Raw genomic sequence first — 16,052 nt, 5'->3', positions numbered from 1 at the left:
ACAAAAAAGATACATAGATTGAGTATAGTATTACAGTATCTCAATATTGCATTAAGTAAATAATAGAGTTGTTGCAGTATTTCACAGCTGGATTATTTTTTTTTTTTTTTTTTTTTTTTTAACCATGTTTTACACCACAGCGTTCAAAATATGTTACTCCTACAGGAGAGGGCAGGGTGGTGGACAGGCAGCAGCGCACAGATAATAATGTAATGCAAAGTAGTGTAAAAAAGTATGTTTTGGGTTCTACTGTGCAATTTCACTCGCAGGCAGACGGTCAAAATAGCTAATCAACGGTTGCCAGTGACAATGGAATTTATCCGAGCAGCCTCTCAAAGCAAATTTAATTTTTTCCAATTTTAAGAAGGACATGATGTCACGAAGCCAAGATTTAGATGATGGGGGGAGGCGGGATTTCCATCAGAGCAAAATACTCTACGCGATCAGAGAGGAGAAAGCAATTACATTGGATTGAGTATTCGTTGCAACATTTCCCTCCGGAAGTCTTCCAAAAATAGCTACATGAGGAGATGGTGGGACATGGATCTGCGCTATTTCAGAGATAACCTTAAAGAATGAATCCCAGAAAGTAAATAACTTAGGGCATTGTGTGTCCATTGTTACACTTCATTTCATACATTTCATTGCCAATGATTCTTGTTGTTTTAACCTTTCTTAGATTATAATGCGGTGTATAACAAGTACAATAAAGAACTGTGATAAACCACACAAGTCTTATTGACACAAAATACACCATTTTATTTCATAATAAATTCTTAATGGCACATTACATAACGAAATATACATATAGACGTATATATAGACTTCTTAATAACATTTCCTTTTTCCTATTAACCTCTTTAATTTACTATGCAATTACAGCTTTGTACATTTGACATCAATGCAAACAATTATCAATAAATTAAGGGCGTATTAACAGTGTGAAGGCTGCAGTGGAAGGCTCCTGGTAAATGCCCACTAAAACAAAGAGCCATATCCAACTTCCTTTTCTGACGAACTTCCTGGGTTTTAGTTTCATGTTTCACATAACTGAACTCTTGACAACTAACCTATTCCATTAGTAGGAATGGATCTCTGTATCTTTTAGTACATGGAAATTCTCCCAAAGTTCTATAAATATAGTTGACTTTTTTGGTCACATGGACGGATATTTATGTATCTCCAAACATTTCTTGGTAAATACATTCCAACATGATTCATTTGTTTCCCAGTATGGTCACAAAAAATATTTAAGTATTATTTTGGGAATACAATGCTACAAGCTGTTGTTTCTGCCTCCGTTATAGCCACTGTTTTTGTTATTTGCTACCACTTAAGACTTGAAAATAAATATCAAATCACAAAGCATTAAATCAAAGATTCAGAACAAGGCAAGTTCATTTGAATGACATTCGAAAGTAAAGAGCTTTCAAATGTATCATTACCAATGCGGTTGAATCAGATGTGAAAAGTTGTTGCAACCTACTGTACCACAAACATAGATAGTTTTATATGACAATGTGGGTAGTATACTTGCAGTGAAATGTTTAGGGAGTTGCAACAACCATAGCTGTGAGGTAACTTATCTGTTCAGCCTCTCACATAGTGAGAACACAAGTTAACAAGGGGATTTCATAGATTGTAAAGCGCAAATTTGGCCAAACAAAGCATACAGTATGACAGAGTGTTTTCCAGCAAACTTATTTTTGACCATAGTTCTAGTTCTCACCATCAGACAATCTTGACCACAGAAATACTGATAGCTAAGATGATCCAATCTATGTTCAGAAGCATTTTTGCAGACGTAAGTACCCAAAGGGAGAGAGAGAAGGACCAGTCTGAAAACAAGGAACGACAAAAACAACAGCTAAACACACCCATCAGCCTCTTTGCTATGAAGACTGTAGACATGACCTGTAGGTGGGTGGACCTAGAAGGATGTGACCCCTGTCTGTGTATCATTAAAATGTATTATCTTGCTGAGCTAATGGCTGCAGGTCACTCTTCAAATAATCCAACTGGGTACCTTATAACAAGAGAACGCTTCCAGCAACCACCTCTGTGAGGTTGGTTTGTGTTGCGGAGTGAAATGGTAGCCTGCTTGGTTTAGTGATTCCATTGTGGTATGCTGTTTCTGTTGTTGTTGTTATTTTGTTGTTGTAGTTATTGGTTGTTTGTTTCTCCATCGGCCACCATTTTCCAGTATTTTTTTGTCACCTGGCACTTGTCCGGCTACTCTGACTGTAACACACAGTCAGACAGACAGTTAGGGTTATTTTTTGCACAAAATATCTCACAACACACAAGTTCTCCTATAGAGTTCTACATCCTTACTGTAGTGGAGTGGCTCAGCTTGTCGAAGCGGAACTTCAAATTTGACCTGGGCGATGTTTTAGTCTTCACATCTGGATGGACATTCAACTGTTAATAGAGATGTGTTTCATGAATGTGTTGTGTGTGTGCTTGTGTGGATGTGTGTGTGTGTGTGTGGATGTGTGTGTGCGTGTGTGTGTTACCAGTAGGACTGCGGCACATGATCACAGGGGTTCCAGAGCTTTGGCTCTCAACACTGAGAGATGGGCTGAAGATGGATGAGGAGGCGTTGGCAAGGTGGCTGGCCTGGAGGAGTAAGAGGAGGAGGGAGACATGATAGAGGAGTAGTAGGAGTGAGGGGTGGAGGGGAGAGAGAAAGGTAGGCAGATGGTTAGGAATGATTCTGTTACTAAAACATGAATGTTTTTAATCACCAGCTGACCTTATGTTGGTTTACTCATTAACTGCAAATGAACAAACACAATTGTACTATTTTTACAACTACTAATATTGCAAGTAGATCAGAATAGATTAGATACTCAACATCCTCTCCTCCCATCTCCTCAACTCTCTCTTCAAACTGTCCCTCTCCTCACCGATGTTTCCAGCTCCTCCAGGGCCTCTGTCTCTCCTGTGGTGCTGCTGAAGCTGCTGGTGGAGGAGGAGGAGCGGGAGATGTTGGGTCTGCTGCTGCTGCTGCTAAACTCCTTCAGCTTGACAAACGGCCTGGCCACAGAATAAACAGAGGGGGAAGAAGGACAGGGAAGGGACGAGAGGATGGGCTGTGAATGGGCCGGATCAGCTTCCATATGGATGCACCACTACCTAAGTCTCTAGGCTTCGTTGGGTAAATTAGGTATGCAAATAGAGCAAGTTTTGCTGCATGGTTGATTTACAATGTTCTTTTTTGAGAGGTGTCTCACCTCTCCTTGTTGGGACAGATCTCTGGTGAGCTTGGGTTCGAAGATGTTTCCGATCGCATTTCCTGTGACAGCGGGCAGATTTCTGGTGTCTTTGCGTCGCTATAAAAACATGGCGCAAATTAGTAGGAAAAGGATGCAGGACCGAGACTGGACTGGGGATGGCCCACTTCAGACATGCACAGTGAGAAACAAACCCAACAAACGTGCAAACCCTAAAAAGCAACATGACATGCAGTTTGACAGATGACAGATGTAAGAGGTTGACTGTATGCAACATTTTCCTTGGTGTTGGCGTTCTTGCGAGTGTGTCCGAGGTGCGCACCTGCGTGGGTGCCTCTCTGTGGGGCTCTCAGTGCTGGAGTGGAGGCGGGGGAAGAGGCCAGAGCGACGCTTGACCGGACTCTTCATGGGAGACTTGGCAGACAGCCCTGGAGGCTGAGTGGAGACAACATACCAGTTTGAAAAGCATCAGAGAGGAAGAACTTGCGGTAATGCTACAACACTGCTATCAAACCATCCTGACAGGAGCGCCAGTCATGACATTATTAAGACCTTTGCACTGCTCTGCAGTCCCACTTACACACACATACACACACGCTCTACACAGACCAAGATACAACACAGGGACACACGCTCAAACAAACCTAATCACACAGCATACCACACACTCGTACACACAACCACACACACACTAGCCCTCACACCTGACTGACCGTGAAGGTGCTCTTGGTGCACTCGCTGGAGCTTTGTGGGAGCCCCCCTCCACTGAGGCTGACTGGGACCCCCCCTCCGGGGCTACGGTGACGATGGGAGCCCACCATCGTCTCCATGGAGTGGCTCCTTACGCGCATGGCCCTCTACAAGAGGGGAATGCAGGGCAGAGATGAGAGAGTATAGACAGCAGAGTTTGTTGGCGTACCCTTGTTGACAGTGCATATTATTAAAGTTATTAAAGTTGTTAAAGTTGAGTCATCTTCGTGGTGTTTTTGTTGCAAAAATGCTTTGTCACTTGACCGCCAGCAGAGAGAGCTATTGTCCTACCGAAGTAAGGCAAGGGTTCAGTGTAGTATTCAGGATGACAACCAGCCAGGATTCATATTCAAAGTTACTTGTGTTGCTAATTACTGTATATACTATACCATTTCATGACATACTTGTTCATTCTATTTACTTATACTAGATACAGATTGTGGTTTTAGTCAAAACTGGACAGAGAAACTGAGATTTTCCACATTCACTCATGAAACAAAACACCAACATCAGTGTTGAAAGTGCATTATTGTTTTAATGTGTACAGAATATGCTTTGTGTTGCATCTACATTCTACGGTGACTGAGAAAAATAATAAATAGTGATTGTGGTGGTGGCCATGAGAACAGCGCCTCCAGTGGCTAAATGAGTGCTGTGCAGCAACATTGCCTGTGAACAATGAGACAGTAAATACCAGATGGTCAGACAGAGACCATTAACATCCCTCAGTCACTCCCCAGGAATACAACAACTGTGGATAAGAGGGATGTGGGTTGTGTAGAGAGAGAGAAAGAGAGACAGAGGGAAAGAGGGAGGGAGAAAGAGGGTAAGATAGAGGGTTGGATGTAAAATGGATACCTGTAGAGAACGACATTGGGGGTCTGGTGGGGGTTAGGTGGGTGTCAAGGGGTTCGGGTGAGGGTGGAGAGGTTAGGTGAGGGTAGAAGGGTTATGAGAGGGTAGAGGGGTTAGGTGAGGGTAGAAGGGTTATGAGAGGGTAGAGGGGTTAGGTGAGGGTAGAGGGGTTAGGTGAGGGTAGAAGGGTTATGAGAGGGTAGAGGGTTATGAGAGGGTAGAAGGGTTATGAGAGGGTAGAGGGGTTAGGTGAGGGTAGAAGGGTTATGAGAGGGTAGAGGGGTTAGGTGAGGGTAGAAGGGTTATGAGAGAGTAGAGGGGTTAGGTGAGGGTAGAAGGGTTATGAGAGGGTAGAGGGGTTAGGTGAGGGTAGAGGGTTATGAGAGGGTAGAGGGGTTAGGTGAGGATAGAAGGATTATGAGAGGGTAGAGGGGTTATGAGAGGGTAGAGGGGTTATGAGAGGGTAGAGGGGTTAGGTGAGAGTAGAGGTGTTAGGAGAGGATAGAGGGTTAGGTGAGGGTAGAGGGGTTAGGTGAGAGTAGAGAGGTTATGAGAGGGTAGAGGGGCTAGGTGAGGGTAGATCCAGAGTATGAGACAAAGGTTGAGCTTCACCTTGAAGGACTCCAGCAGTCCCCCGTGTCCTCCGTTCTCCAGCCTGTCCTCCTCCCCCGCCTGGCCCAGCCCCATAGTAGTCTGGGTTTGTCTGTGCAACTCGTCATGCAGGTTATCCAGCAATGCAGCCCGTGTTCGTCCCTGCATACACACACAGCACACCACCACCATTGGAACCATCATTACGTTACGTATCATACAGTTATAGTGTCTGTCTGTGTCCGTCTGCCTGTCTGTCTGTCTGTCTGTCTGTGGCTCTGACCTCCAGCTTGGCAAACTTGTCAGACTTGTAGCAGGCGTTCTCAGCATTGATAAGCTTTGTCAGCAGGAAGTCGCGGAACTCAGGGCCCTGGGGGGGGGGGGGGGAGGAGGTGAGGAAAAAGGGGACATTCATTAACCCCATACTGAAGTCAGTTTTGTCATCAAACTTTCATAGTGAAAAAAACACAAAAATCTTTCTTTCACCCCCCCCCCTCTCTCTCTCTCATATATGTCTCTCTCTCTCTCACCTTCTTGAAAACTGCTGGGTTGGGGAGAGGTGGGCCAAAAGTAGGAACGTCCTCCCTCGCTGTAACAGACACCTGCCAACACAGCAGTCCTCTTACTCAGCTTCTGTATAACAGTAGCTGACAGGCCAATTTACATCCACAGCAGCATCAGTAGTCATGTACAAGTGTAGTATGTGTTTTATGGCTTCAATTTCTTACTTGCAGGGTGTGTGACATGGGTTCTCTTGCTACCTTGAAGATCACACACTACCACACAGGTAGCGTGTTCTATGGGTTCTCTCCCTACCTCGTAGATGTTGTGTTCCGTGGGATGTCTGCCTACCTTGTAGGTTGTATGTTCTGTGCAGGGGTTTTCTGCCTGAACCAGCACATATGCATGCAGGAAGTTGGAGGCGATCATGTCCGGCACAAAGGGCGTGGCCTCTTCCTGGAAGACGGCCGCCACAATGTCATTTCCTATGTGCCTCTTCCTTTGGAGCTGCAGAAGAAGAACGTAACCCGGTCAACACAGTTAGTCATTTGACCTTCCTTGAATATGCCTTGGACAACTGGGTAGTCTAATTATAGAGTACACCCTTAGTCCATGACCAAATACTTGGCCCATGGTGAAATATAGCATAGATATTACATGTGCAATGCTGGAGAGGGGACTTTACAACAGAACTGGGAAGGACAGTCAGTATTATTCCTTTATGATTTACTGAAGGCCTTTACCAGAACTATCATGACCCAGAAGACCTTTCCTAGAAGGCTCTGATGTGTTCAGTAACATTTTGCACCTGCTGTATGTCCCCTTCGGTGAAGGGTAGCTTGGTTGAGACGTGGAACATGATCTCTCTCTGACGGAACACCGTGTAGACTGACTCAGAACCCGTCTGGCCGTGAGAGACGTCCAGACCACCTCGGAACCTGGGGGGGGGGGCGGGGGGACCGTGTTACACACCTGTGGGAGGAGCCCTACGTTTGTCTGTCTGGCGTTGTGTCGGCCTGTCAGTCTGTCGGTTGATCTGGTCTGTCTGGTTGGTCCATATGGTTAGTCTGGTCACTTTGGTCTGTCTGGTCTGTAGGTCCATCCCTGAGTCTCACCCTTTGAAATCGTGCAACTCGATGTTGTCTCCTAGAACACTGAGGAACTCTCTGAAGGCTGGAGTCTCCTCGCTGTTCCCAAACAACTCCTCCTCCGACGTCTGGAGGAGAGGGATGACAGCCGGGAGGGAGAGAAAGAGGGAGAGAGGGAGAGAGAGAGAGAGAGAGAGAGAGAGAGAGAGAGAGAGAGAGAGAGAGAGAGAGAGAGAGAGAGAGAGCGAAAGGAGGGAGGAGTCACATCACATACATCATGTCGAGTTGACGGAAGAGATCAGATCACCCCCCCCAAAAAAAGAAAAAAGATGTGTAACCAGTTTACCTGTCCAAACTTCTGGTAGATTACGCCAAACTTGAAGGTATTGTTCACCTCATGCTCGTCGTAGGCCACTACAAGCTGGGAACCCTGCATCAGCACAGCCAGTGGGAGCGGTCAGAGTTCACCCTTCAGACCTTTCTTTTATTGTTTTTAACAGTGCGTGTTACAGGATTAGGCTTCTAGTCTAATCTAACGACCAATATTCCAGCGCACAGAAAGATAGAGATACAGGTTGCCCTGAGGGAGGTTAGGGTAAGGGTTAGGGTTAGGCTGGGAGCATTTTTGGGACCATTAGCTGCAATGTTGGGAGTCAGTCGGCTGAGCGAGACAGAGAGCAGATTGTCGCTGCCTCAAGATCACCCTGGTAACAGATGGCTTTTACTGCCCCTCAGGCTCACGAACAGACTCACAAAAGTAGCTGCACGACAAGCAGCACAGCACAGGGCTAACACACTTGTTCTACACGCTCATACTCACGCTCACACACTACGCCACGCACACAAACACAGATGGAGACCTGAGTTGGGTCTGTCTCTGCGTATAGGTGCTCATCAAACTTTACAGCATAAAGTCACAAACCTGGGCTGTCAACCTAACATGTACACAGTTACAGTAATAACCAGCACAGCCAACCTAACATGCTGCCCTACCCAATATGGTCACTGTGCCTTTGGTAGAGAAAAGGTCTTACCCGGGGGTAGAGGGCGGGATTAAACTTCAGTCCTGTGACGTCATCACACAGCAGCTAAAAGAGACAGAGGGATGGAGAGATGTGAATCCAGACGACTGACGCCGCTGGAGCACTCTGGGCCGTGGTGAGTGAGACTGACCTTGGCAATCTGGGGGACGCTAGGGAGGTGGTTGAGCCCGGCCAAAGAGATCCGGTCATGGTGGGTTTTGGTCCGGGACCTAAGGGGAACACACAGACCTCAGCACCATTAAGACTCACACCTAGAATCATCTCTCCAGTCAGTCAGGGTGTGAGCTTGTGTTGTGTGTGTGTGTGTGTGTGTGTGTGTGTGTTTGGGGAGGGTATGAGTCTGTCCTGACTAATCACTGTATGTCCTGAAGTGAAGCTGTGACCCCAAATTTGCCTTATTTCCCCCTCTCTACATAACCAATAATGTCTGAGCACAAATGCCTGACCTCTGACCCCCCATCCTGGCTGTACCTGAGAATGATGCGTAGGAACTCCTGTCCTTCAGCCTCCTCATGCTTCAAAGACATGATCAGATTCCCCAGGCTGCTTCCTGTACAGTAGTAGTTAATATGCTCCTGTGAAGGACAGAGTGGGAGACAAGATGGCGTTAATGCTACAGTGGGGAAAAGCAACTCGACTATTTTCATTTTGACATGAAATGTTAAGTACAAACAATGACTCCCAAATGCATTCATGCACTGTATTAGACCATTACCCTTTTAACAAGGTCAGCTCACTTCTTTATAATGTATTTTTTTATTTATAATATTAGAGAGAACATGAAATATACTGTCCTTGAGGAGAAAACAGTAAATGGAGACATAAACTGAGTAATGAAAAAATACAGTGTGGACCACTTTGGAACACCAACACACACACATACAGACAGACCCCCCTCCACCCACCCCCCACCCCCACTGTCCTCACTCACCCTGCCAAGGAAATGTTTGCGGAAAGCCCTGGCTGTGCTGTTACACTCCAGGCGGAAGCCGAAGCCCCCCCCAGGACTCATGCCCCCCCCGTCGTCGTCCTCACAGAAGCTGCTCTCTGACGAGGTGGGGGTGCCCGCAGCGGCCTCGGCATCCTCGATCCAGTAGCCCCCGAACTGGGGAAGGATCACCTGAGGGTACGGCCCCCCCTTCTCAAGGATCTGGGGAGTGGGGAGTGATTTGATGTAGTCACACGAGAGAAGACTTAGAAGTAGTCAAATACGCATTCCATCAACAGTAGGAAAAACTTAATTGTACCATTGAAGTGTTTGATGGTGTGTATTGTAGAAAGAGATCAATACAGCCGAGCACCAGCACCCCCCCCCCTCCCCGGAGCGCAAATCGGGGTGCCCCCCCTCCCCCACTCAACCACAACACGGACATATGACGTGGCGCGGTTGGCGCCCTTTGTTGGCAGTGCAGGAGGGTTAATTAGGTAATGACACTTCGGAAAAAGCCGCCCCCCTCTTCATGCTGCCCTAGGCGGCTGCCTATGTCGTCTATGGGAAGGACCGGCCCTGTGTGTGTATGTACGTGTGTGTGTATGTGTGTACATGTGTGTGTATGTGTGTGAGTGTGTGTGTGTGTGTGTGTGTGTGTACATGTGTGTGTATGTGTGTGTGTGTGTGTGTGTGTAGTGCAGAGTTGCTGACTCACGTCTTCTATTCTTGGGTATGGGATGTAATCATCCTGTTAAAGAGGGAGAGAAAAGCAAACACACACAGCATTTTGTGATCTCTGACATATCAACAACGCGCTGCATGAACAATGACTTAACAGCGCAGAGTGGAGTAGAAATAGGGAAGTCACAGAACAGCTGCAAGCATCGATAAACACAAGAAGAAGGGGCAAAACACAGTCACACCTGCCAACGATGCCACGCAAGGAGACGTAGGTTCATCTGAACCACATGAGTGAGACTGTCATCCTTTGATGATGTCAGAGATGAAACGACAGCTAATGTATTCACTGTTTTTAGCCCAGAAGCTGTTCAGCATTCTGACCCTACAAAGGAATGTATTACTATAGCCTAAATGCTGCATGTCCATGTTCAATGGAGACAGTACAGCAGTAGGGGAGAGTCCAGTGTTAAGTGGTCTACTTGGTATTCAGCCTTGGGGTGTGCATGCCACTATTAGTGCCAGAGGGAAGGACAGCGACCTCATTTGAGAACAAAAAGAACACACTTTTTCTACCTCAGAATCAACATGTTTCATTTGGAGAAAGGTCATGTTATGTAAGTGGGAACCATTGTAAAGGCAGGCAGGGCCAGTCTTGTTTTAGAACTATAAAAAATCTACTGCAAATGGACCAATTCGGAAAAGTGGACTTGATAGTAGCTGTATAAAGAGTAAAATTGTCCATACACCAGAGGATGACAGCTCAGTACAACCAGCAGTGGACAAAAGGTAGAAAATAAAAATCCATAAGCAAGTTACATGGGAACACAATCACAATGGGGCATTCCGGAACATGGCGGCCTACATTGTACAGCTACTGTGTGTGCATGTTTGTTTGTGAGTGTGGGTGTGCATGGGTGTTTGAGCGTGTGTTTGCACGTGTGAGGGGGTGTGTTTGTGAGTGTTTGTGCGTGTAAATGGTTCAGTATACATTTCCAACCTTGTGTTTCTGCGAGCTTCCTTTAGTCTCCTCAGGTTTGGAGACCTGGTGAGGTCGCAAGTGCAGCGTGAAGACGAAAGAGGACAAGGGTCAAAAAGCACATCTACTATCTTACCTATCAGAAAGATTTTCTCTTCAAAGACTGGTGGCCAAAAACCAATTACAAAATAATCTTATTGGAAAGCATGAAGGCTGTTTACTCAGTACAATGCAATGTTTACATTTTCAGGGACCTTGCCATTTCCATTGACACATCCTGAATTGCACAATTATCCTCCAAATGGAAAAACCAGCAGGGAATACTACAAAGTATGTGAGCCGGATGTGGGGAGGTCTGACAGAATTTGAAGACCTGATAAACACATACATATGCAGTATATAGGAAAACACACACACTTACTACCAACTCTCTTAAGCTTTTCGCCATTTAATAGGGTTTTGTTGTTCGTTGCAGACCTGAATTCAACACAGTTATGTGGTTGTTTGCCTTATGGTGTGATCCAATCTAGTTCGGTTAGTTGTGTGTGTTTAAGTGTTTGTGTGTGTGTCTTTGTGTGTGTCAGAGGAAACAGCTGTTAATCAACAGGAGGCCTCATAGTATTTCTGGTTTGAACTACTCCCTGACTTAATGCACCCCTCTTCGATTTCCTCTGAGACCAACTCTCTGATCAGCCACTCTAGATTGTGTGTGTGTGTGCGTTCATGTGTCTGTCTTTTCTGTCTGTCTGTGTGTATCTGTGTGTGTCTGTGTGTGTGTGCATTGGTGTGTGTGTGTGGAGTGTCCTCTCTCACAGCTACCATCAGGTCCTATTGATCTGTTGTTCAGTCCGATCACTCTCTAAAAAAATCTCTTTTGTTAGCCTCAATCAGTCATCCTTCGACCCACCTCGTCTCTCCTCTTTCTCTCCCCTCAGCACCGCCCCGCTCTCCCTTCATCTCTCCCCACCTATCTATCCACATAGAGTCCAGGCCCCTACGGCCCCACAGTACAGGGCAGTACTCAGAACCGGTTAGGACAGGCCAGATCAATCGTTCCTCTGAAGCAGGTTCACCAAGGACATCTCTACACAGTTCCGAATGAGCCTCTGCCCAGCCCGCACATCATCCAGTCAGAGCCTCAGACAAAACCCTACAGACTCAGCTTGATAGCGTGAGTCTCAGTCCTCATTCTGCAGCTTGGAAAGGCCTACAGCAAAGCAGTCCCTGCTGATTCTGACCTGAGGCCACTTTCACATGGCCCTGCTAGACAACCAATGAGTGATGGAGAGGTTGAGAGAGTTAGAGAGAAGAGGTGAGAGAAGGGGGGGGATAGTGAGGAAGTGACAGACAGAGAAGTCGACGTGAAAGACGGTAGGAAAAGAGAGTGACAGAGAAAAAGAGGGAGAAAGAAAGGGAGTAACCAACGGAAGTGAAAGACGCTTTCTTACCTGCATCCTCTCCAACATGTCGAAGAACTCTGCAGACTGAAAAGAAGAAAAACAGAGGACATGAGACATAAAAAACTTTCACTAAACAATAAAAAAAAAATTGCGTTCATACTGTATACAAGTCTAAGCTATTGGTTTTGGGTTAGCAGTCAGGCATTTGCTAAAGCAAAGTGGACGAGAATCCAATGTAGCCAGCAGAGTTTCTAGCCAGGGTATGAGAGCAGGCAGTAAACTCATATATCTCCATAACCTTGGGGGAGGCCAGAAAGAGTGACCCTCCCCTCACACACTCACACAAACACACAGATAACCAACACTTCCTTGAAGCCACACAACCCAGCATCACACACCACAGAAAAGAAGGTGTCGGCATTTGGGTCCTGGCACAAAAACATACTTCCTGTTTGTCGAGGGTTTGACTTGTCAGGCCAACCAGGATGACTAAGGGCTATGCAGGAGTGCCATGCGATGACACAGAGATAAACTTATGAAATAAAGGAGGAAGCCCTTTTTGCATTGTGAACACTCAGCTGACGTGTTGCTATGCTATTTCATTGTGTGTGCATGTCCTTCATGTGCTCTGCGATCAAACTGCAAGGTTGACTGACTTTTTAGTGTACGTACAGTATATATCTGGATAAGGTCTGTATTAGAGTATAGAATGTATCGTTGGATTTGTACAAGCTTCTGTCATTATTGACTTGATAAATGAGAAGTCAGGTCAAAGCTACTAATAATACTACTAATGTTGCATGCATTATTATGTTGACCATAGCATATCAACAAGTGTTCAATACAAATGTATTCCATATACAAAGTTTCAAAACCAATCTGTCCTTAAACAGGAAGCAAATCATTCAGAACAGGTCTATACAGTTATTCAATCTTGTCTATTATCAGCCACAACTATCGCAGACTTAGTTTTGGACGTGTCAAGTTATAACCAGCCGTCATATTGCCACAGGAACTGATCAACGATTGATACAGCCAGTAAAACCCCATGACTACAGTCATTACAAATGATCATCAGTCCAACAGTCCAACCCCAACAAGAGCAAGCATCAGAAAGGTCCCAAACAGAAAAACTGGCTTACCTTCACACAGACTCACACTTACTCCTAAGGGAAGCATAACACATTTTAAGGCAGTAAAATGGCTGTAGTATGTGTCCTCAGGACTCACTTGTGAGGTAACAGGGAAGCTCCCACAGTCGGCAGTGTGTGTGTGTGTGTGTTTTGAGTTATGACAGGTGTTAATATTTAACCTACCCCAGGCAGGTTCTAATATCACATACAGAAGTAGTCCAGCAGAGTAAATAAAGCTGCACAGACACACAAGCACACACACACACACACACACAGACTGCCTGATGTGTGCCAGCCGAGTTTGCTAGCTGCCTCAAAGTCAGTCAGTGAGCCTTGTCTGTGCGTCTGAGGTCACTGACGTGGGGAGGGGTGGTGGAAGGGGGTGGCAAGGGGGGGTCTTATTGGGGGGTTAAAAGGCCCGGACGCTGAAGGGGGTTTGTGTAGTTCTATCAATTAGGCACCGATCTGACTGACACCCTGTGGAGCCCAGGCCTCAGTTACAGGAACAAGGTCATAGACCCCCAGATGAAGCATCCTGCTGTCACTGTCTATCGGTTTTCTTTCTCTTTTTTCTCTCTCTTTCCTCCTTTCACTCTATTCACCCTTGGCCACACATCTCTCTGCCCTCTGTTTTTTCAAAGCGGTTCGTTTTTTTTCTCCCTCCGTCTCGATCTCTCCCTCTCACAAACCCCCTCTCTTATTCTCCACCTCGTCTCTCTGCCTCTTTACTTATCCCTTTCTCTCTTGTATTTATTTTTCTTCCCTCCTGCCTCCCTGCCCTCTCTCTCTCTCTCTCTCTCTCTCTCTCTCTCTCTCTCTCTCTCTCTCTCTCTCTCTCTCTCTCTCTCTCTCTCTCTCTCTCTCTCTCTCTCTCTCTCTCTCTCTCTCTCTCTCTCTCTCTCTCTCTCTCTCTCTCTCTCTCTCTCTCAGTTCAGCAACAACATTTCTCTTATCTCCCACGGCAACACGCTGCGTCCGCCCCTGGCCAAGTCAGATTACAGGAGGGCGGCGCTGGGAGAATTGTCCCCCCCTTCCTCCTCCACAACGATGACATCCACCGTCTGACACACACACGTGCCACTGCAGCACCACACACACATACACTTTAAAGAGCCTGCATGGAGGATCAAAACAGTCTAGCGGTCCTTATCGGCTACCCTTAAACCATCTCACACACCGCACATAGAGATAACCGTCTATTACAGAGCCCCACTGCAGAGAAAGGCCCTTAGCAAAATCGTTAACGTAGTTAGTACTTAAATCAATGTTATTGACAATAGGCAGTAAAATAACACAATAAAGTCTAGCACTTCACACTGCGAACAGGAGAAAGAGAGAGGTAGGATGGAACCTGAGATGTTATCAGTATGATCCTGGCTGTCTAGAGGTGAAACTACTGGGCAACTAAGAGGCCAGCTCGACCTGCTCTCCTGCCTGAACGGGCTGGTCTTACTGTGGTCAAAGCAAAGCCCTGTGTGGGGGTGGGGTGGAAAGAGGGTCTCTAAACACTGTCTTTGGTGATTAGAAGATGAAAGTGACTACTTGTAAAACGTCATGCACTATACTAATCTGGCACCTGCAGTATACAGTAGGCATGAATACACACACACACACACGTAGGGTCATACTTCAGTGTGATACTCACACATACACATACACATACACTCACTCACACACAAACACAAGTAAAACATTCTTGTCTGACAATCAACAAACTGTTTCCCTACTCACCTCCACTCCTCCCTTGCTTATTCAAATGTGAAGACTTGAAACTATTGTGGTGTTCGCCTTCCTTCTCTCTCTATCCTCTGTCATTCTGAGCTCAAACAGGACAGACAAGTCCGGTTGTTAGCTGGACCACGTCTTAAAGTGGAACAGGTCCTTTCTGTGTGTCTATACCCACACCCATGCACACTCCCAAACACACCCACACAAGCTCATATCACTTTCTCCCTAGCTTCTGGGAGGGAACGTCTCAGTCTGTTGACATGGCTGACTGGGAGTCTGGTGAAAATTGTTTTCATAAATGCAATTAAAATAGTCTAAACATGCATTATGGATGGCATGGACAAGACCTGAGCCCCTTGATTCCCACTCCTATTGGGCCTGCCTGATTATATCAATACTGGTAAGGTTTCTTCTGTGGGTCTGTTGGTTGATTGTCTTCGACAGCTTTAATGTTGAGCCTCATATACACATTTCTTCTCAAGGCTATTACTGTGTTATTAGAGTCTACAAAATTGGTTTATGTTTTCATTCATTGTCAATGTTTCTTTACATGATTCATATGATAATATATTATTTATATTATTTGGGGATTCAGGGGCCCAGCCACTGTAGAGAAGGATTTGTAAAAAAAAAAAAAAAAAAAGAAGAAGGTGGAATGTGTGCCAAAATGTAAAAAAAAAACCTCCTTTTAAAGCTTTTAACAAAAGAATTCGGAAACAGACTGATTTGGAGAGTGGTTACCCGCAGAATGAGACACACACACATAAACAAGTACACACACACACCTATAAACAAGTACACACACACACACCCTGTCATGTTATTGTTCTGCTTGGCACCTGATTCAGGTGCTAATAGAATGGGCATCCCAAGTGGAACGCTGTTATGTGTACAATAGCTGTCCAGCTTTCCCCAGGTATGTCAGCTGACACAGGCACGTAGGCTAAGTGTGACTGGTGCGTAGATGCCCATGAGAAAGGTGGTAGTCTGGCAGGCCGGGCTGGCACTAGAAGACTGTAATATTAAAGCAGGACCCCAATGGCAATGTTTTTGGCAATGTTTTTTCCAGAAACCTGCCATTGAAGGTTCTCCGAAGACAGACAATATTCTCAGCTGGTCGACTCATTCTGGAGCAAAAT

At 45.9% G+C, this 16,052-nt stretch overlaps 1 protein-coding gene across 6 annotated transcripts in view; it reads right to left on the bottom strand.

Annotated features, from left to right (window-relative positions):
- Window positions 1-735: 735 nt before the first annotated feature.
- Window positions 736-16,052, bottom strand: part of rap1gap2a (RAP1 GTPase activating protein 2a) — a 45,992-nt gene continuing 30,675 nt past the window's right edge. For 2 of the 6 annotated variants that reach the window (XM_084674057.1, XM_084674055.1), the window contains 20 exons: window positions 12,101-12,136; window positions 9,711-9,743; window positions 8,996-9,214; window positions 8,536-8,639; window positions 8,195-8,273; window positions 8,056-8,109; window positions 7,368-7,451; window positions 7,049-7,149; window positions 6,742-6,871; window positions 6,285-6,440; window positions 5,963-6,034; window positions 5,716-5,802; window positions 5,454-5,594; window positions 3,950-4,093; window positions 3,559-3,671; window positions 3,237-3,335; window positions 2,910-3,039; window positions 2,517-2,619; window positions 2,335-2,405; window positions 736-2,241 (listed from right to left, as the gene is read on the bottom strand). In XM_084674057.1, coding sequence (XP_084530183.1) covers window positions 2,233-2,241; window positions 2,335-2,405; window positions 2,517-2,619; window positions 2,910-3,039; window positions 3,237-3,335; window positions 3,559-3,671; window positions 3,950-4,093; window positions 5,454-5,594; window positions 5,716-5,802; window positions 5,963-6,034; window positions 6,285-6,440; window positions 6,742-6,871; window positions 7,049-7,149; window positions 7,368-7,451; window positions 8,056-8,109; window positions 8,195-8,273; window positions 8,536-8,639; window positions 8,996-9,214; window positions 9,711-9,743; window positions 12,101-12,136 — 1,965 coding nt within the window. In that variant the 3' untranslated portion in view covers window positions 736-2,232. Of the gene's footprint in view, window positions 2,242-2,334; window positions 2,406-2,516; window positions 2,620-2,909; window positions 3,040-3,236; window positions 3,336-3,558; window positions 3,672-3,949; window positions 4,094-5,453; window positions 5,595-5,715; window positions 5,803-5,962; window positions 6,035-6,284; window positions 6,441-6,741; window positions 6,872-7,048; window positions 7,150-7,367; window positions 7,452-8,055; window positions 8,110-8,194; window positions 8,274-8,535; window positions 8,640-8,995; window positions 9,215-9,710; window positions 9,744-10,673; window positions 10,719-12,100; window positions 12,137-13,194; window positions 13,331-14,916; window positions 15,058-16,052 lie in introns of those variants that run through there. The other 4 variants (XM_084674058.1, XM_084674056.1, XM_084674062.1 and 1 more) reach the window with 4 other exon arrangements.

The sequence above is a fragment of the Hypomesus nipponensis genome, chromosome 15 (genome assembly GCF_054491055.1).
Source record: "Hypomesus nipponensis isolate SF chromosome 15, ASM5449105v1, whole genome shotgun sequence".
NCBI lineage: Eukaryota > Metazoa > Chordata > Actinopteri > Osmeriformes > Osmeridae > Hypomesus > Hypomesus nipponensis.
This window is presented reverse-complemented; position numbering and strand designations above follow the sequence as displayed.